The sequence below is a fragment of the Plectropomus leopardus genome, chromosome 6 (assembly GCF_026936395.1).
Source record: "Plectropomus leopardus strain MGB_pleo_1.0 chromosome 6, ASM2693639v1, whole genome shotgun sequence".
Lineage (NCBI taxonomy): Eukaryota > Metazoa > Chordata > Actinopteri > Perciformes > Serranidae > Plectropomus > Plectropomus leopardus.
In genome coordinates this window covers 36,510,535-36,530,359 of record NC_142181.1, presented here as the reverse complement: position 1 = coordinate 36,530,359, position 19,825 = coordinate 36,510,535, and the positions used below count along the sequence as shown (strand labels likewise).

The 19,825-nt window shown below is 41.8% G+C and overlaps 2 protein-coding genes across 4 annotated transcripts in view; one reads left to right on the top strand and one right to left on the bottom strand.

Moving 5' to 3' along the window:
* The window catches only part of nf1a (neurofibromin 1a), a 96,793-nt gene that overhangs the window by 9,256 nt on the left and 67,712 nt on the right, over window positions 1–19,825 (bottom strand). For all 3 annotated transcript variants that reach the window (XM_088079368.1, XM_088079370.1, XM_088079369.1), the window contains 18 exons: window positions 15,817–16,249; window positions 15,330–15,670; window positions 14,661–14,863; window positions 13,154–13,347; window positions 12,929–13,069; window positions 9,221–9,500; window positions 8,816–9,030; window positions 8,239–8,300; window positions 8,012–8,153; window positions 7,566–7,667; window positions 5,810–5,950; window positions 4,506–4,632; window positions 2,470–2,601; window positions 1,331–1,466; window positions 939–1,099; window positions 716–838; window positions 502–620; window positions 292–392 (listed from right to left, as the gene is read on the bottom strand). In XM_088079368.1, coding sequence (XP_087935494.1) covers window positions 292–392; window positions 502–620; window positions 716–838; window positions 939–1,099; window positions 1,331–1,466; window positions 2,470–2,601; window positions 4,506–4,632; window positions 5,810–5,950; window positions 7,566–7,667; window positions 8,012–8,153; window positions 8,239–8,300; window positions 8,816–9,030; window positions 9,221–9,500; window positions 12,929–13,069; window positions 13,154–13,347; window positions 14,661–14,863; window positions 15,330–15,670; window positions 15,817–16,249 — 3,153 coding nt within the window. The remainder of the gene's footprint in view (window positions 1–291; window positions 393–501; window positions 621–715; window positions 839–938; window positions 1,100–1,330; window positions 1,467–2,469; window positions 2,602–4,505; window positions 4,633–5,809; window positions 5,951–7,565; window positions 7,668–8,011; window positions 8,154–8,238; window positions 8,301–8,815; window positions 9,031–9,220; window positions 9,501–12,928; window positions 13,070–13,153; window positions 13,348–14,660; window positions 14,864–15,329; window positions 15,671–15,816; window positions 16,250–19,825) is intronic.
* LOC148189455 (uncharacterized) lies at window positions 10,333–19,166 on the top strand. Its single transcript, XM_088079373.1, has 3 exons — window positions 10,333–10,505; window positions 16,428–16,593; window positions 16,787–19,166. The coding sequence occupies exon 3, from the start codon at window positions 16,793–16,795 to the stop codon at window positions 17,453–17,455; it is 663 nt and encodes a 220-aa protein (XP_087935499.1). The 5' UTR covers window positions 10,333–10,505; window positions 16,428–16,593; window positions 16,787–16,792; the 3' UTR covers window positions 17,456–19,166.

Sequence of the window (19,825 nt, the reverse complement as noted above, 5' to 3'; positions counted from 1 at the left end):
ATCAAAACTTAAGCTCTCCATCAGCACTGGCAACGGCAGGATGCTCCACCAAATAACCAACAGCCACGTGAGCAGAGCTGATCCACTTGGATCCTCTCAGGCTCCTGATCAGACCTCAGATGTGTTGGTGCAGTTTCTACTCACATTTCTGGCTGGGTCTCAGTTACATGGAACCATGTTTACCTGTAACAACCTCTACATTAGACTATGAAAACAACAACCACAAGAACTCCAACTGTGATGGCTCAGACTACAACCTAACCAAGAAAGGGCAATATGTTGGTTACTTACACAACTGGAAAAACCTTTGGGAAGACAACGCTAGCTTCAGCCAAGTACTCATACAGAATCCGCTGGTCAAAGTCATCAGTGGTGTATTTGACCTGGGTGGCCTAGAAAATGACAGCAAGAGTCTGTTAACAGATGGAGTCGGAGACAAAGGAAGGAAAAGTAACAGAATCAGATTACTGTCATGTTCCACTGGTTTCTGTGTTTTCTCACCAGCACAGTGAGCAGCAGAGCCTGGATCTTTGGGTCAGTCAGCACCTCCTCATCCAGCAGAACATTGGACTCTGACACAGACACCTTACGGAGGTGAGAGTTTCCAATTCTTTGTGTCTCTGTGATTACAACATAGGAGGTTTATACGAAACATGTCCTCAAATAAACTGCGTCCTTCCAGACGTAGAGGGAAATGCCAGGATTGCACTCTCACCTATCTCGTAGTCATTCTCTGCTACACGCCTCATCTTGGGAGGTGTGGTCATACCCGACTCCATCTCTGGTCTCTTTGGTGCTTTAGAGTCTGATATGAGATGATCGAAGCTCTTCCTGGTGCCTGCCAAACAAACACAACAGATACATTTAAAATCTGGAGTTTTAACTAATGGATTTGACTTCTGCAACATGTACTGTGCATAGCAGGGGGATAGTCTTACCCAAGAGCTTCTTGGTGTTGGCCTGTGAGGGCTGACCCATGTCCAGGCTCATGGACTTGCGAGTTCGTGGGCTGATCTGGCCCACTGTGGGGTAATGATGGGCTGAAAGGTAGCGCTCTGAAACCTGAGGTGAAGTCCATGGCTGAGTCTCTCGCAAAGTTCTGAGGTAAAGAGACCAAAGGACAGGTAACAGAGGACAACTCAAAAACTCACTTAAAACCCCAAATCTGGAAAAATGGGTAACACAGACCAAACCACGACACACTGGAATTCTCTCAAATATAAAGAGAAAATAGGATGCAGACGGTGAAGTCTGTTTTCTTAAAAGGAGTACACTCAGAGAAACTCATCCTTGGAACGCTGAGGATGAAGCAGCGTGCTCATTGGCTCACCTGCAGCTGGGATCAGTGATGTGACTGGAATATGTGTCCATGGGTACTGGGTCCATGGAGAGGTCAGAAATTAGCAGTGACTTCCTGTGTTTGAGGCTGCAGCGACTTCTGACCTCCTCTGATACAGTAAGCAGTGCTGCATTAAAACAACAAAAAGTAAATATGGTCATTAACAGCAAGACCCAAACCTCAATAAGCAAAAACAGGGATTTTCCCGATGTTGAACCTTTTTCCATATTTCTTGTGTGATATGACATTGATATCATTTATTTGTCACACGCAATTCTACAAGGTATGACTGTAAAATGTGATCCCATCGGCTCCTTTAACTCAGGCTCTATCATTTAGTCTTTTTTGCTTCTTCTTTCATTGTTGGCTGCTGCTTTATAATTGTCCATGTTTCCGTGAGGTTCTGGTCATCCATGATTTCTGGTTGTGAAATGATTTAACTGACCATCCATCCCAACCTCAACAAGACAGCATACAGCAGTGATCCACAGCAGGAACAGGACAGCAGCTCATGTTCCCACAGACAAACCAGTCCTTATTCACTGTCAAACACACTCCTTTCCTTCCCTCCCCAGAGTCCGCTGCTCTATCAGATCAGCACGTAAAAAAATAATTAACCTGGCTGAACGGTGCTGTCCAGAATTCAGCCAGGTTTCAGTGAATCAGAGGATATTACAGCTCCTGATATCTTGTTGGAAACTGCTGTGGCACGGGGGTTGTCTAATTTATTTTCCAATGCTAGTAAAATAGCTAGCAGGATGTTAGTTCAGCGGGTGCCCATCTTCTCCATCTTTTCCTTGATCTTTGCTGATATTTACATCTGAGAACCTCAACCTGGCTAGCAAGCAGCTAGTTAAAATGTAGCACAAGGAGAGTAGATGTCCCCATCCCAAACCAACCTCAAATAGCACCACCAAGTAGACATAAAAGCCTACATTTAGTGGAGCTGACAGAGAAGCGTGTGGGTACGTCTACATCTACATCATGGAATGCACAATGTAAATATGAATAGGATTTTAGGATACTGTAGATATTCCACATAGTGCATGGTGCATTGGGCAGGTGCACTGTAGTGCAAAAAAGTAGAAATGAAGATGTTAATGCAAAATGTTACTAAGTATTTTACATACCAGCCAGATAGGCCACACTCTGGGTGTTAACTTCAAACTTGTCACATTTGAGATGCTTGCTGATGAGAGCCAACAGTGTGTGCAGGATTCTCACTGTCCGTGCTACTGTAGTGGGTGATGGGTGTCTGTAGCCTAGAAACACAAGTGAGAGACATAAAGACAGACAGTCAGGGACAAGACACTGGTCCAAATGTATTTGGCACATACTTAGCATTAAAACAGAAGAAAGTCCAGCCAGACAGAACAATAATATTACATGCAGAGGTGCTCACTGAAACACTTGAACTGGACCACTAGTGCTCAACACTATCTATGTGACTCGCAAAATGTCTAACTAAATCACACAAGTGTAATCCCAGGATTCTCAAAGTTAAATTTAAGATATTTTAAGACCTTTTTAATACCACCTAGAATTAAATTTAAGGCCAACTTAAAGGTCATCCAGCAAAAGTGTGAAGGATATAATGTAAAATCAATGTCGATTTTTAGCACTAGAAATAATTATATACCAAATGCTTGAATTTAATCACATTCATATGCAATTTCTACAGCTTTGTGAAGCATATGTCTGTACTCAACATCATTAAATATAAAATATACTAATTTGTTGCATTTAGAGTCCAAACCCTTCTGAGTGGCCTCACATAGTTCCTTTTGCAAAAAGCTCCTATTTGAACCGAAGCTAAGTAAATATCTATAAAAATAGAAATATTTAATACACAACGGCTGTGTGAAGTGTGTATTTGTTGCATTTAAGAATCCCAACCCTTCTCAATGGCTTCACGTAGCACCTTTTGGTCACAAAAGCTCCTTTTTAAACCAAAGCTGACTCAATAAAAGTAACAGACACCATGAAGTAGATGCGGATCAGAAAGTGCAGCAATCCACTCTTACTATGAAGTGAAAGTTAACGCCATAAAACAAAGTGTAGTTTTTGGACTTCTGCTCTACTTATGTGTCTTTATATACTGTCTATGTACCAGACATACAAATGCCACATCTGGAGTTAGCATCTACTTACCTATCTATCAAGTAGGCCTAAATAAAATCTGATATTATCGTAATTTTATGTGAAATTCATGAACATTTAAATAAGTTACTGTACACATTTAAGAGTTCCACATTTTGAGAAATAAACTGTCTTTCATTCTATGAGGAGCTTTTATGTTTTTATTTCACTTATTGAAACTATCATCAAAACAGGATCTCGGCATCTTGTGCGATATATATGATTTTAATGGTATGAAAATGGTGAGTGACAGTTATAATCTTTTTTTATCAGACAGCGCATCCGCTGGCCAGTAAAACATTAGGTCATCATCGAGATGAAATGAAGGAATGCAGTATTAATCAGTGGTACAATCATATTATTAAAATGTAGCATTATGAGGGGAAACATACATCGCATTCCCCGGACGTTTTAACACCGTGGTCACTGACATGAGTCAATACAGCACCTGCTGTCACAGTACGGAGGATAACAGGGATGCAATATCCTAACAGTAATATCCTACGTATATATAAAATGATGTACATTTTATGAAGTTAAAAATAGAGTGTTATTGTTTTGTATTGTCGGCAACACCATGCTGAGCTGCCAAAACCGCCCCCTCGGCCCACAGAACAGAGAGGTGGAGATGACAACAGGCAGGATTAAAAGACTGACCATAACAGACAGTATGATAATAACATCCAAAACACAGCTGGACACCTCATAGCAACATTACTGTGAAAGTACGAGAAAGAAAGAAAAAAAGACCTTTGTAAACAAAATTCAAGACTTTGTTAAGGGATTTAAAACTTTTTAAGGCCCTATTTTAAGAATATTAAATTCAAGGCTTTTTAAGACTTTTAAGACCCCTCGTGTATCCTGCATACTGACAGCAGACAGATCCGTGGTTTTACTGTTGCAATTTATGTTTTTCTTTATAGGTAAGTGATATGAACATGTAAACCCATGGTTCCATCAGAGACCACACTGCACTGAACATCAATGACCGCTTGTGGATACTCATCTCCATCAGCGGCTGCTTTACCTTTGAGTAGGTGGCCCACCAGTGCAAAGTTGAAGTTGGCACCGAAGTTGAGGCCCACAAAGTGATCCATCTGCTTACAGTGCCATTCTAACGGACGCCTGATCTCCATGAACACCTCCTCTGGACTCTGGAGGAGCATATTAGACAGAGAAGACAAGAATGGCTAAGCTCTGTGGAGTCATATTTTCATTTTAAATACATGCACATCAGGGGCCTGCCACAATTCACATTTGCACACTAGCGTTAGGTCTCTTAATGCACTTAATGAGTCAAAAAATTAGTCATGGCTCCTGAAGTTACTTTAAAATTAAATGACATTGCGTTCAGTGTGTTTCCTTTTTTCTTTAACTAAACATCTGCAATTATTGACACAGCAGGTGATGATCACTTCACAGAATCTCCACAGACATACATCTCTACAAGCTTTTCAAGTGTGGATTTCCAGTAAAACAGTGACAAAATCGCACCGATCACTGAACCAATATTACTGAAGCAAAGTGGTAACATTGATACATATATCATCATAGGTATCATTTTTAAGATTTGCCTTTATTTTGAAAATGCCACAGCACGTCTGTGACCTCGTTTCCTTCCAAGAGCACCTATTTTCTACACATTCAAACAGTGCTAGCAGCTTAGCATCAGGCAGACAATGACAAGCAGCAAGAAAAAGACCGTAAGATTTTTTACTGATATCTTCTCATCTCAAGTTCAAATACATCAAAGTCATATCGTGGCAGACTTTGTGATATCAGCAAAGATTGTATTGTTGTCTCAGAAATCCATTTAATATGGTATGATGATGAAGCCTACAATTTATACCACTATTAGAGAGAAATACAATGGCTTGTTTTAGCTTGAACATACCCTCCTCAAAGATTCAAAGAATGCATTCAAATGCTCACATTATTATTACCTGTTATTGTCATTTATTGTGGTGCCTTCTTTGTTGTGCTGACTGAGCAAAAGAAGTTTCCCATGAGGCCAATAAAAGATATGTCATCTCATCTTATCTGATCTACCTACACAAGAGGAAAGCTTTGCAGTCTACCAAATGACTACCACTGTAATGAGCACTACAGAGTGGCACCACAATCAAATGATGGTACCAGAGTGAGATGGCACATTTGGATTTAGTGTGAAGTTATTGTTTCAATACACTGTCAAGTGTCCTTCAGCAGCTGTCAGTGCAGCCTGAATGAGCTTTCCAAACCCACATGAGGGCGTGATGATATGTGAGCAGAAAAAAACCTTGTGTCTACGGGGTCTAGGGATGTGTAGTGTGTGTTTTATGTGTGTTTTACCTTGTCATTGAAGACACGCATTGTGTCCAGAGTGTGAAGGTTCTGCTCCAGCAGGGCAGTTCCTGCAGAGTACAGGTTGACTTCATCCAGCTGCAGCACAGCCACTGCCACCCAGAACAGAGCTTTGTGCATGGGAGACTCCTGCAGACACACACAGAGAGGGCGTTAGGACAGGAACTGATGCGTGGTGAGACCAGTCCAACACAGCAAGAGAGGGTTGCCAATGACATAAATATGAAACAAATTCTAAAAAAATCACTGCTTAATAACTGATCTTCCAACTCCTTCACATTTACTTCTAACTGATGTAGAACTTAACTGATTACTAAAATATTGATATCTGAATGACATATGATTGAACTTTGCAGAAATATTGCCCTACAGATAACTCAAACATTAACTCAGCATTGCTGAAAATAACAATCCAACTTTACCACCGCTAAACCAGTTGTGATGAATGTTCCTTCCCACTATCACTATCCTGCTCATTAACCAAACACGTAGTCTGCTAATCTGCTACAAAATGTGTGAATGGAAACAGCTACATATAAAGACTGTGCTTTGTGTGGTCCTGCCTAATAAAGGCTCACCCATGCCTGTATTTGCAGTCGGTTAGATTATGGCAACGGCCTGTTTGTAGGCCTTTCAAAACAAGCTGTTCGGACATCTTCGGCTGGCTACCTGTCACCCAGAGAACTAATTTTAAAATCTTGCTACTTTTCTATAAATGACTCTGTGGCTCAGCACCAAAATATATCTCTGACATGCTTGTGACATATAACGTATAACCTTCAAGGAGCCTCAGAACATCAGGGGCCTTCAACATGCAGACTGGAGGAGCCAGCGATTCAATCACAAATCTTCTGATTCGTGAATGACCTTCTCTATGTCTGAGCCACAGCCGCCTCTCTGTTCTTTAACCACTAATCAAGCTGAGAAAAAATCTTTGCCACAGGCTGCAATCAATGCTGTGTTGACGAGCACAGGCTGTATCATAAACTTTCACAATAAAAAAAGGCATCTGATAAGCCGTTTAAAATACAGCCATTACATCATTTTCATATCTGATGTCTCCAATAATGAAAAGACATTTTTTCTGACCTGCTGCTTGCACACATTTTGTTCATTTTAACCTGTAACCATGAATTCAAAATGTTTTTACACAACATTTTTGTGGCTCACCCGATGGGTACCCGCAGGTACCAGACCCCTAGCAGGACTCTGTCAGCCATACATAAAGTTTAAAATTCAATACTGAAACAATCTAGTCTAAAACTTATGAATCCAGTTATTGATCTGTGGCTCAGAGGTAGAGGGGGTCGTCCTCTAATCGGACGGTCAAGCAGTTTGATCCCGGCTCCTTCAGTCAGCATGTGTAAGTATCCTTAGGCAAGATCCTGAACCCCATATTGCTCCCAATGCTGCATCATCGGAGTGTGAGTGCTTGTGAACGGTAACTGAGTAGCAGGTGGCACCATGTACGGTAGTCTCAGCCACCAGTGTGTGAATGTGTGTGTGAATGGGTGAATGTGACATGTAGTGTTAAAGCGTTTTGAGTGGTCAATAAGACTTTAAAAGCGCTATACAAGTGCAGTCCATTTACCATAAAACATCAATGAAGCTGACACAGATTACCCTTCATTCCCAAATTAACAGCTTCAGGTTAGGTCAAAAAATGTATCTAAAAACAGATTACTCTGGTTGGAAAATAATCAGCACTAATTTGGCAGGAGGGGGGTCTACAGTGGCTGTATACCTTGCTGAGTAGGGGCTGCAGTTTCGTCAGGGCAATAACTGTGGCCTCGATTAATACTTGGCTATTGTAATTGTCGGGCCCCTTCAGACAGCTCTCCAGACCCTGTGATGGAGAAGGAATTGAGAGAAGGAGTTAGTGGGAGGAAAAGGAGGGACACAGAGGGTCATTAAAAGACATAACATAAAAAAAACATCAGTGGAAAAGGGGTTTTAACTTTGCCTTCAGTGATACAAAGACCTATCCAAGTCATAGTGTACTATGACCCAACATGATCTGTCACTGTGTGACCGCCTTTGATACGTAACAGCTTAATACTTGCAATTCCAGAATAATATTAGCAAAAATGTCATCCACATTTAAGATTACTGCTGGAGCCAGTACAGTGCACACTATTTATTTTAAATAAACAGAGGAAGATGTCATGGTCTTGAGTGAGGGTCACTCACCCGGTCGATGCTGAGCAGAGGGCTGGCCTTGCTGAGGATTCGGATGATCTGCTTGATCTGGCCGTGGCTCACCCTCTTACTGATGCAGCCAAACACCACCAGCGCTCTGGGCTGGAGAGAGGGGTTGTACTGGAATGCAAACCTGGAATCCAAAGACACACGTGTTACAAAATGCACATTATGTTCTTAACATGGATGCATTCAAATAAGATGGAGGAGTTTCATACTTCTGTGCGAGCTCTGTCCACTGGTCTAACCACTTGCAGGCTGGGATATCCCTCATACAAGCCTGGAGGAAAGAAAAGACAGAGCAGACAGATTTAAAGAAACTCAGGTGTACACAAGTGTGAGCCTTAATGCAACTTCTGGTTTTAATTTGGATAGATTTTACAGATCTTCTCCTAAGAAGCTATCAATGTGGAAGAAACACTGCACTCCCAATGCTCTTCAGGTCAACAACAGAGGACGTCACATTTGGCTAATAACCTCCAACACAAAGAAAGTGCTCTATCATCTATCTAAAGTGCAGCAGTTTTATATCAGTAACAAAAATTAAGAGTTGCTTGTTGTATTTTAGTTTTGCTCTCCTTCTTCCATTGTTTTGTTGAACAATCAAATTCAGCATTTAACACACTGTATATTCAGTATTGTAAAAGAGATTATTATCACAGGATGTACATTTTTATTATGAGAACATTGTCATTTCTGCTGGGCTCCTTGGGTTTTGCTGCACGAAATAAATGCATTGGTGGAAGAGGCAGGAAGTGAAAACAGATTTTAGGTAGCCTCATTTTCTAAGCTGACCTCCATAATCTCCAGTAAGGCCTCAGTGACGGTCTCCAGGGAGGACAGGGCAAACGTCTCCCTCTCGTAGGAGCCTGGCGAGAAGGAGCGGTCTCTGTAGCTGGAGCGGAAGGCAATGACGGCGGCTGACTTGACTTTGCTGATGCCAAACAGCAGGTAGAACTTGGGCAGGGAGAACTCAGTCAGGCTCAGCCTCAGAACCTGCTTTGTCTCCTCTGAAATCATTGAACACAACAACACACATTTATCGTGACAGGAAACAAACTCTGGTTTGAGTACTTGTAGCTTCCTGCCTGCTCTCAAATTAGTCATCATACATCATTTCCATGTGCTGTGACGAATGTCCTTTACATTCTACTACAGCAGGCTGCAGGCCAAATCAAACAGCTGTAGTTAAGCTCTCACCACTGAAGTTCAGCTGCGAGCAGGTGCAGAGGGAGTGGATGATGTTGATCACCAAACCGTGGGTGGAGGCCCTCAGGGACAGGGGCCCGGTGGCTACAAGCAGGGTCACCACGTGAAACAGGTAGGGCAGGTGGGCCGCAACATCGAGGGAATTGTTGAAGGACAGCATGAGCATATAACGTGCCAAGATAGCGATGTCGTCCCACATCAGGTGCTGCTCTAGGGTGGGCGTTGGCGACAAGCACGTCTTGTCTATGATCTTACACATCCGTCCAATAACCTGCCACAAAGAAGAGGGAAGACTAACACTTAAAAACTACACACACAAGCCAAACTGTTTGTATCCTTCTTAAAATGATGATTGAAAAACAAAACATTAAAACATATCAATCAACTCTGTGCAGGCAGCTATCCTGACAAGATACGATAATACAGTATCATTACAATACATCTGGAGGCCATCAAATGTCACGAGAGCTAGCTGCTAACTATTAAGTGTTGATTTAAAAGTATAAAAAAGGATAGCTAGCCTGTTTGCTCCAGTGATAGCAGCAAGCAAGCAAAGGTTGTGCTATTGTCATTTAATCAAGAAACATGTCACTGTTGATCTTTGACCTCTTGGCTATAAAATGTCATTTTATCCTGTTAGATATAGTGTGAAATGTTAGATATGAATTATTGGGTTATGGCCGAAACATGTTTTATGAAGTCACCTTGACCTTGACTTTGGCCATCAGATTCTAATCAGTTTAATCTTGAGCCCAAGTGGACGCTTTGAGGAAACTCCCTCAAGGCCATCTTTATTGTGTTCATGAGAAAGAGGCAGATGAAAAGTCACAGTGAGCTTTAAAAGAAAAAAAAAGTCCTGCCATGACATCACACAGTAACAGCGTGAATAAGACCAGCATAAAGACTCATGTATGGCCCTGCAGCTATGTACACGTTTCATTTTGATGTTCTTAAAGTCAGAACAACACTCTCGTAAAACAAGAGAAAATGAGTGAGGGAAGCAGCACTTCAGCTTCAACACTGACTGGCTTTTCTTTGTCAACAAGCTTCACAATGGCCACTATTCAGTGCGGAGCTGGTGCCTGCCATCATAGGAGCCAGGGCCTGGCTTTTCTATTGTGTCTGCTGCTGTATGTTGTGTTTGTTTATCTGAGTAGCAGACTGAATTTGGATCCAGAGCACACAGCTGATGGATAGTGAGTGAATGAGTTTGTCTCTTGGAATACTTGAAGTCAGGACTGATTTACGGCATTGGATTGATTTCTACCCTTATAAAGTAAGTAGTCATTACATTAATGCTGATTTCTCACCTCAGTGTTAGAGTGGTACAGAAACTCATCCTTTACAAAAGTTAAATTCATTTTTTCATCTTGTCACTTTGATAATATTCACTCAGCATGTCAATGCTGTAACTAACAGGTTTGTATTAATGTTCAAACTAAATGTAACATCAGGTCAGTGGATGTATTTCAAGGCTTACAGGTATGTTGTCTAAAACGTCGTGTCAAACTTTAGTGGGCTGGGGCTCCCAGAGTAGTGTGATCTGTATGCAGGCCTGTAAACTCAAGTGGTACGAATAAGCTGAGATGTGAAAGTGAACTTCTGCAGGGGGTCTGAAAAAGGTCTGGGCCTTTTTAACTTGTAAATGGAGCGCTCTGATGCACTTTAACATGAAAACAGAGGCCAAGGACATACTGTTTTTAACTCAAGGTTCTGGCAAAAGGTCAAAAGATGATGTCTTCAGTTCCACTGCATTATGTCAAAGTCCACGTCTGTATTTTGCCCAGATACCATGTTGTTGCTCCTTATTCCTTTTCCTCTGTAACTACTTCTGTTAGCTTTATTTAAAGAATGGCTGGTAGTGAAACTCCATCCCTTTAGTGCAACACAACACTGAGCACATTGTGTAGCATTGTGTCAACTGATGCCAGATCACACAGCGATGTTCTGTACAGTCGAGGTGCAGTAGCAGTGCTGTTGAGAGGTGCTCTCCACATAAACCTGCCTCAGTAGCTGGGACAGTCCAGGGAACAAATGCAATAAGAAAAAGCTACTTCTCTGGTGCTAGACTCTCCTAGTGTGTGATTATAAAAAATGCACAATAAAGGAGGAGCTGTTTCCGCATGCATCACGTGCTGTCCTCCACAAGGTCTTGAAAAGAAAATCATTGATGCCCAAAAGAGAGTGAATGTGGTCAAACAAAGAGTAGTTACCCCACTTCAGCAGCAACCATAGCTCCGTTTAACAGTACCATTTACAGCAGACGCAGCCAAAGAAGAAAAAGTACCTACAGGTATGGTGAAGCAGGATCCTACACCAAGAACAGTGTGTGTGTCTGTGTGTGTGTGTGTTAATATGTGAGCAGAGATGACCAAAGCCCACAACCTTCTGAAGTTATTGGAGAACTACTTTTCTGGCCATGACCATGTTCACAACAAGAAGACAAAAGACAAAAACAGCACTTCTTGTTTTTTCACAAAATGAGTCCCCACTTCCCCCCACTACATGATACACACAGCATGTACACTCTCAAACAGGCAAATTTTTTGCTGCTTCATCTCCACAGGGGAAATTCTGTCACTGTGACAGCCCTATTGCTGGTTCACTTGCTCTTTCTGATAGCACCAAACCACAGTAAGTGCTAGCTCACTTTTCTCAGGTTCTGTAACTCTAGTCCATATTGCCACCTAATTTTTCCAGCTTTTAGATGGCTTCCATTAGTCGGAAGTTGGCAGGACTCTCGATGGTAACGATCCTCTGCTACCCGTATTTTTTTTTAAAGATTTTTTTTGGGCTTTTATTACCTTTAATTAACAGGACAGTGTGAGCGTGAAAGGGGGAAAGAGAGAGAGGGGGAGACATGCAGAAAAGGATTCGAACCCGGATTTGAACCCATGACCGCTGTGGTGAGGACACAGCCTCTGTACATGGGGTGCCGCTCTATCCACTGAGCCACCAGATGACCCTGCTATCCGTATTTTTTGACAGAAAGACAGCCTTTAGAATTTGGCCAACTGATACCAACGCTGCTAGAATGAAATTATTTCAAGCATATCAACAGTGGCAACACTATGTAGAGGATTTAACTACAGAACCCCAGGTATGAGATCTGAAAAAAAAAAACAGGAAATCTGTTCGTATTACAGCACCTTCAGTTCCCTTTTCTCAAAGTCAATGGTTTTTTTAAAATTAGTTTTTGATTCTAAGCCTGAAATGAGGTATGTAGGTAACACAAGCTGAAGAGACTTTGATGTTATGTTCTACAACATCAAATACGTCAGCAAATACCCCACCGTGAAATCTGAAGCTTTTTTGTGTCTTAAAAAAGGCGGTTGCAAACAAGTGGCTAAATGAGACTACAGAATGTCATCACAGCGAGCCACGCTGAACACGACTTCACAGCCTAATTGTGGGGCAACGTATAGTTGTGAGACTGCAGTGTAGTTTGTTAATAGCCGCACATTAGCTTTTTACTTCTGGTGATTACATTTAGCCTTCAAAAATCCTGGAAGTGGCGCTCATTCTCGAAGATTATCTTGCTGAACAAAATGTGTAAGTATCATAAACGTGTTTACCACAGAGCTTATTTTGTGCAAAATCCAATGGAAAAATCCTGTGAGGTTTCTGTGTGCAAAATCTGTCTATGATCAAATACATGATCCGTTACTGCAGACACTACTCCAGAATGTATCAGCTCACCTTGCTGGACACCAGTTTGACATTCCCTGAAGCCAGAGCCACTGCAGTATCAGCCATGACCTCTGCTTTGATGGAGCCTAGGCCTCCCGTGGCACTGGTCTTAATGAAGCTGTCCAACACAACGTCCAGCAGGTCTGTTATCTGAGAACACAGTGAGACAGTTACAGCAGAGGTCAAATCCACAACACATTTTGACGTCTCAGGCTGTGGGCGTGGTGGACTCACCTGGCCCAGGCTTCCCCAGATCTTGGCCTGAATAGATGGATACATCTGCTTTTCATTGATCGTCATGGTGATGAGTTTGTCCAAAATGGCAGTGACACGCTGGCGCTTGGCATCGTCGTTGTGCTTACAGAAGCGTACCAGGTTGAGCAGCCAGGGTGTCATGTACTCCAAGCAGAGATGCTTCAGCTCAATGCCTGCAACAGAAAAACAGCCAAGTCCATTTTTTTAGTTCACAAACACACCATCTTTATTTTAAGGGCCACTTCCTGACTTTACACATAAAGATTACTTAACTCTGAATCCAGAGTGCTCACTCAGTCTGTGAAAAGGATTGTATAATGTCCTCTTGCTCTATGAGAGCTTTGTCAAACCTGGCAAGGAGGCTCTAACAAATGTAGTTGCAAATGTATGAGGTTTTACGGAATGATAACGTCTCCAAAAATATTGTGGCTTCACAATATCACAATATTATGGAATTATTATTACTGTTAGTCAGAATGACCCTTAAAGTAATGAAAATACAAACGTTAGATTTGGTTGAACAAACATTTTAATACAATCATTGAAACTTGAAACCATTTTTTAATATTAAAGTGTCTCCCTTTTGAAAATAACTTTAGAAAGGGTGAAATTATCTTGTTAGTTGCTTTTTTTCCTCCCCAATATTGCAGATAAGCAAATGTATACGATATGATAGCCGTCAACGTTCATATCAAGGTATACCCTAAAATCAGTATATCGCTGCAACCCTAGTTGCTATTGTTTGCATCATGGGAAGTGTAGGATCCCGTTGAACACACCCAGTACTTACAAAATATATGCAATATTACACATATTAACACTTGTTATATGACTTAGTTGATTTGACATGTTCTAGTTAATTTTTAAAAGAGGGCTCTAGGAGTTGAACATCCAACATGTGAGCAGTGAGAGAATCCAGTCATTTAGGATTCAACAAAGCAAAAGAACCACGGTCACCCATGACAATGAACTTAACCAGAAACACGTTAAAAAGCTGCAGTGTCTCTGCTCTTATCACTACTAGTCCAGCTCAGCGCTGCAAATTGCAGCCTGCTGACACAAGAGCAACATGACACCTGCTTCACATAATGTAAAAAGGAATGTATGAAAACCCAAAGCTTCAAACTGATAGAAAACATTTGTCCTTAATAGTTTGCCGTTTTTAGTGTCCTTGTCTAAAATGGGGACAAGTCTCCTTTTCACTCCTGCTCAGCTGATTATCTGTTTATGTAATGAACATGACTTAATGTTTGTGTGCTCAACAACCTATTTGTACGAACCCTGAAGGAAGCCAGATATGTGCAAACGCAACTTCATGCTTTACAGCGAAGATCAGAAGTTCAAAAAGCCATTAGACTACAATGTGTCTATTCGACTCAGAAAGAGTAAATGTAGTCTAAGGCATAAAGTTCCACACAAGGCTGTATGGCAGCATAAATATGGGATCGTGTGTATGTCTTCCAGCAGTTGTGTTTAGTGGACTTACTGGACTTGCTGAAGCCTGAGATGCACTCCTCCAGAAATTCCAGAGTCAGATGGGGCTCGTTGGCAGCCAGAGTCTTGCTGATGGAGACTATGAAGAGGGTGTTGTTAGCTGGGATGCAGAGGCCTGACGTCTCCAGCAGCTGTCCCTCTATCTTCAGGTTGAATGTGCAGGTCAAAGCACACAGTAGATTGTACGCTGCAGACCTGGATATGGGATGGACAATACATCAGAGGTATTAGGCCCTGTTAATAGGAGTAGTGCAAAAAGCTGTTTTCTAGTTTTCACAGCCTATTCTTTAAGTGTTATTTAACTCTAAACTAAAGCCACACAAGGTCATTTTACAGTTGCAGCTCAAAGCATGACTTAAAATTTTGGTATTTACTAAAGCAAGTGCAAGTGGTACAAAAGCAAGTGCTGCTGCACTTTAAACAACAATATGGAGTTCAATTTTCAGTTAAAACTGTCATTTCCTCCAGCTGGGAGGTGTCTACAGTACTAGTCACAACTTATTTGGCAAAAAGAAAAACCTGTGATGTCTCAAATAGTTGGATCAGATCCTCTTTTCTTTTGCAGCCTTTTTTTTAAAAGCTGGTAAGGCTTCTGTGTTTTTCTAGGCCAGAAAATATTGCTACAATCTCTGTAAATGCCCCGCAGGACTGCAGGACTGACCTGAGGCTCGGGTCAGAACTGCCCAGGTTCAGCAGGGCGATGTTGAGCAGAGTGCCAGGAACATCTTTTGGTCGGATCTTGGTGTGCTGTGGAATGGAGTCAGGCTGCGACAGCTCCCAGCGTGTCCGGATATGGATGATGGACTGGACGATGGCGTCACACTCCTGGTGCATGAATGTAAGCGGTGTGCCCTGGTTGGCCATAGTGAGGGTAAACTGGCTCTCATCAACCAGACAAATCTCCTCAATCTCCGAGGCATAGTAGACATCATTGAGGAAGACGGGCTGGCCGAGGACTCGGGTCCGCTCGGCTGAGGTCACCTGAACTGCTGTCGAACCCACCTGATCAGCAAGAAAACACATTTTAGGAAACCCAAAGCTTGCTTAAATGTTTCTAATAATCCTACCTTCTTTGATATTATCCTTTCAGTCCAAAAGGTATTCAGCACCTTTTAGTACAAACAGCTAACTGTGTGCTGCAAACTCACCTTTATTGAGACCTTTGTGTCTTTATGTGCCAGCTTGAGGGCATTATGAAACACTTTAAGGTCTTCTTCCAGGGTCAGCGTGGCTGCGGGCAGCTTCTGTTGGTCGGGTTCAATGTGCTCGGCCAGTTTAGCTGGAGAGTCGATGAACTGGAGCCGCTTGCTGCCCTTCAGGCCCGTCAGTAGCCGCTCATGGTACTTGGTGTACTCCCTCACCCAGGTGTTACAGTTGTAGACATAGACAGCTGCTACATTCTCATAGGCAAAGCCGGGAAAGACCACAAACCACTTGGACAGGAAGTCGGTCTTGAAGCGATTGCTGGGTCCTACATGTGTTAGGTCTACTACTATCTCATAGGGCTTAGCATAGTAGGGTTTGAGAGTGAGGAGGACGTGGTAGATGAGCAGGTCACCATTGATCTGGCCTGTTTTGAACCTGGAGACAGGAGATTAAAAAAAATTAGCAAGGTCAAATTCAAATTCAGGCCCTCTGTACTAAAAAAACACAATACTGTGTTTGGGGTTAGTCGTGTACGCATGAGCCTGCCTAAAATTGTTAGACATTTTGGCGTGTGAGAATCTACATTTTATTTTTGTCTTTGCTTTCTTGAAAGAGCTCTTCAGCATCTGTGGTATCAACGAGAAGCCCCAGAATAACCAGAGCAGAGAAAGGCCCAGAGAGGGGGTCAGGAAGTGAGTTCAGAGCATTTCGAGAGTCTGCCTGCAGCAGGTGTCTCACTCCGTCCTTCAAACAAGACCTCCACATAACAATTCTTTGAAGTAAGTATTATCAATACAAGATCATACTCATGTTAAAAGGGAAACTTTGAAAATTATTTAGGGCAAATTTTATTGTAAAATTAATTTTCTGTACTGAATTTTTGGCAATGGTATTGTACTCTTCTGCTTCAGCTGGGCTTAGAGTGATTCAGTGCATTGACATTCACCTTTAACAGATCTGCTTCTTTTTCAGAACATAATGGAAGGAACCAGAACTTCTCTCTGGCTGTTTCTCCTACTCAACCAGTTACCGTTCTATCCTGCTGATGCAGACCGAGACCTTTCAACCCTGCAGCCGTATTCCTACAAAACAAAAGATCAAGCTGGCAGCTCAACCTCTGGTGCGGAGCTGGACCTCAATACCACTGGCCTGACAAACTCACTTGACGCAGACACCAATGGCACTCGTGCTGACTGCTTGATCGACACTGAGATGGGTCTGATTGCCATAGGTTCAGCAGGGGGGCTCATTGTTTGTCTGCTAGCTGCCACTGTGGTATTGGCATGCCAGGTCTGCCTCCTTCAGCGCCGGGTTTATGCCCCCCGCACCTCTCGGTCCAACATGGACTTGGTGAGCGGTACAGGCTACTGGGGCACTGACCGACCCGAAGTCGGAGGACTGGTTGGGCCGTGTGATGCCAGCGTCATGCTAGAGGAGGTAAGGGCAGACAGCCTGATGGAGGAAGAGAGGCAGGCTGAAATTCAAGAGTCACAGGAGGAGGCTGGTGTCGGACTCGAAAAAGGGGCCACGGCAATGACTTTTGATCCTGAAGGGAAGAGCAGTCAGATGCAGAGCTCCAGCTCCAAAGACTCCTGTCTGGAGCTTCCCAGGGATCTGGAGGACATGCCTCTTGTTGTGTGAGGAGCTAACCCCACCTCTGTAAACTCCAGCCCTGATACTTCACTCAAGACAAACAGCAACCAGTCAGTTCAGCTGATGTGTTGTGCTTTAACCCTTTGAAACCTGAGCAAACTGGCTGGAAATCTTTTAAAAACAAGGGAAGAATGCAATGAGCCACAAAAGAAGAAATGACCCAAAATTTAGCAAGAAATTTGTTAAAGGTAAAGGAAAATGACCTGAAGATTAGTTAAAAGTGCTTTAAAATTAAAATTATTGTGTAACATAATTTTAAATATGTAATTTTAAAATTACTGTTCGGATAATTATTTAGTTTTTCCCTTGCTTTTTTCTTTCTTTGCCTAGACATTTTTCCTAGCTTTTTTATAAATAATTTTCTAAATCTACCAATTTGTGAAACATTTATTACCAAATTGCTCATTGCCCTTTCCCCATGTTTTTGAAAGATAATGCACCAATTTGCTCAGGGTTTAAAGGTTCAAAGGTTCGTATACTTGTGAAAGGTGCCTGAAAGCTCCAGGTTTCAAAGGGTTAACTTTGCATGTTCTTCCCAGTTTATTTCACCTCACAGAATTAAACTAAAACATCGGTACCGCCACCTAGAGTTATGGTCCCATACCAAAAAAAGACAGCTTTTTTTGATACCCTACTTTGAGAAATATAAATACATTTGAACAAACTATTCGAAAAAGAAGCCAAAGTTTTTAAATGTTATTTATATAGTACTATATGACCTATATCTGGCAAAACTTAAGTTTATGTAACTATCAGGAGGTTTGCAAATCTGTCAATGCAATCAATATCAGTTTTGGGTACCCAATGGTTTTACTCAGTCCTTCAGACATTTTGGTCAGTACCAAAAAATATGTTGTTGTTCAATACCTACTCCTAGTAATTCATTTTTTGAATGACTTCTTCATACCACTTAGACAATAGTATGGAAAAAATACTCTGAGTCAAGTCAGCTTAATTTCATTTATACAGCCAAATATCACAAATCAAAAGTTTGCAGTATACAACCCCCTTTGTACATGGAATGAGGTATTTATGATTAGAAATACTCAAGTTCAAATAATGAGAACATTTGACTTTGAGTTTTTTTTTGTTAAGAACAGTGCTGCGGACTGTATAACTCTACTGTGTACTTCCTGGCCAAGTCTGTGGTCGAGAGTAACGCAGCAAAGCGGTGTTCTGGGCCAATTTATTGTCAGACACAAGAAAAAAATATTTTTAAAAGGGTGAGGTGTACATTTTTCCTGGTAAACATCTAACATAATATGTTACATATTTTTACACACTTGCTTAGCAAATTCAGTATTCACTGTAAGACTACTTAATTTGTCTCAATTTTCTGGTTTTACAACAAAAATGAGAGGACAATAAACAGAGAAAAGGGTAGACAAACAACAGGTAGATTGACACACTTTATGGCATCAAAGAGATCCCAACATCAGTTCCTTGATTTGACACCAGGGACCTTGATTGCTGTCAAAGCCATGTAGAAATGACGGTCAGAAAGTTGTGCACAATGTCTACTAATTGTTCTTGTTGTATTAATAAATCTCTGTTAAACTTTCCTTCTGTCAGTTTTGCCGTCTATGATCTCTTACCTGTGCTGTAGACTTTCTAATAGTTCGTTTCTTTCTTAATATTTGCACATGAAATTGAGCCTGTAAAAATGTCAGGTATGAAATAAATTGCTCTTTGCATTGTGTCAGTGTCTGTCAGATGTGTTTCAAAACAATAATCATGATCCTGGTCACTATCTATTAATTTATAATTCTTCTTTCTTCTTAGTGAAGTGCAGCTATATATAAAAAAAGCATTGAAAACTGTTGTAATTGTGTCATAAGTATTTTCCTTGACCTCAACTACAGTGGTGCAAATTGGAATTTTCATTAGGACGAGTGCAGTGTCCGTTCAATACACGCCTGTTCAGAAGTGGCTGACTGCTCGGTCTGTGGTACTGCTTCCTACAGCTTCCTCCCAAGCCACAGACCACTGCAGACCACTGTCCAAGACTGACAAACAACAACACTGCTTGTACTTTACCGCCACATCTTGGTGTTTTCAGCAGCTATTGCGAGCTGTCGTGGTTGTGTTCCAGTGCTACTCACACCAACACCGAAATGGCTCAACTCAGTCATTAAACCTGTTAATAAACACTGCTGTGATGCTCACAGTTATCTTTGTCACCATGTGCGTGAGACTCTGTCACAGACACAGCAGCGGTCTCTTGATAAACAGAGAGAAAAAGAGGGGCAGAGTGGATCAGCACATTCTGATATCACCGAGTAAGTGTTGTCCCTGGATCAATGACTCATTTGTTTGTGCAGGATTCACATTCCAACCAGCTAATCAGCAGCACTTCTC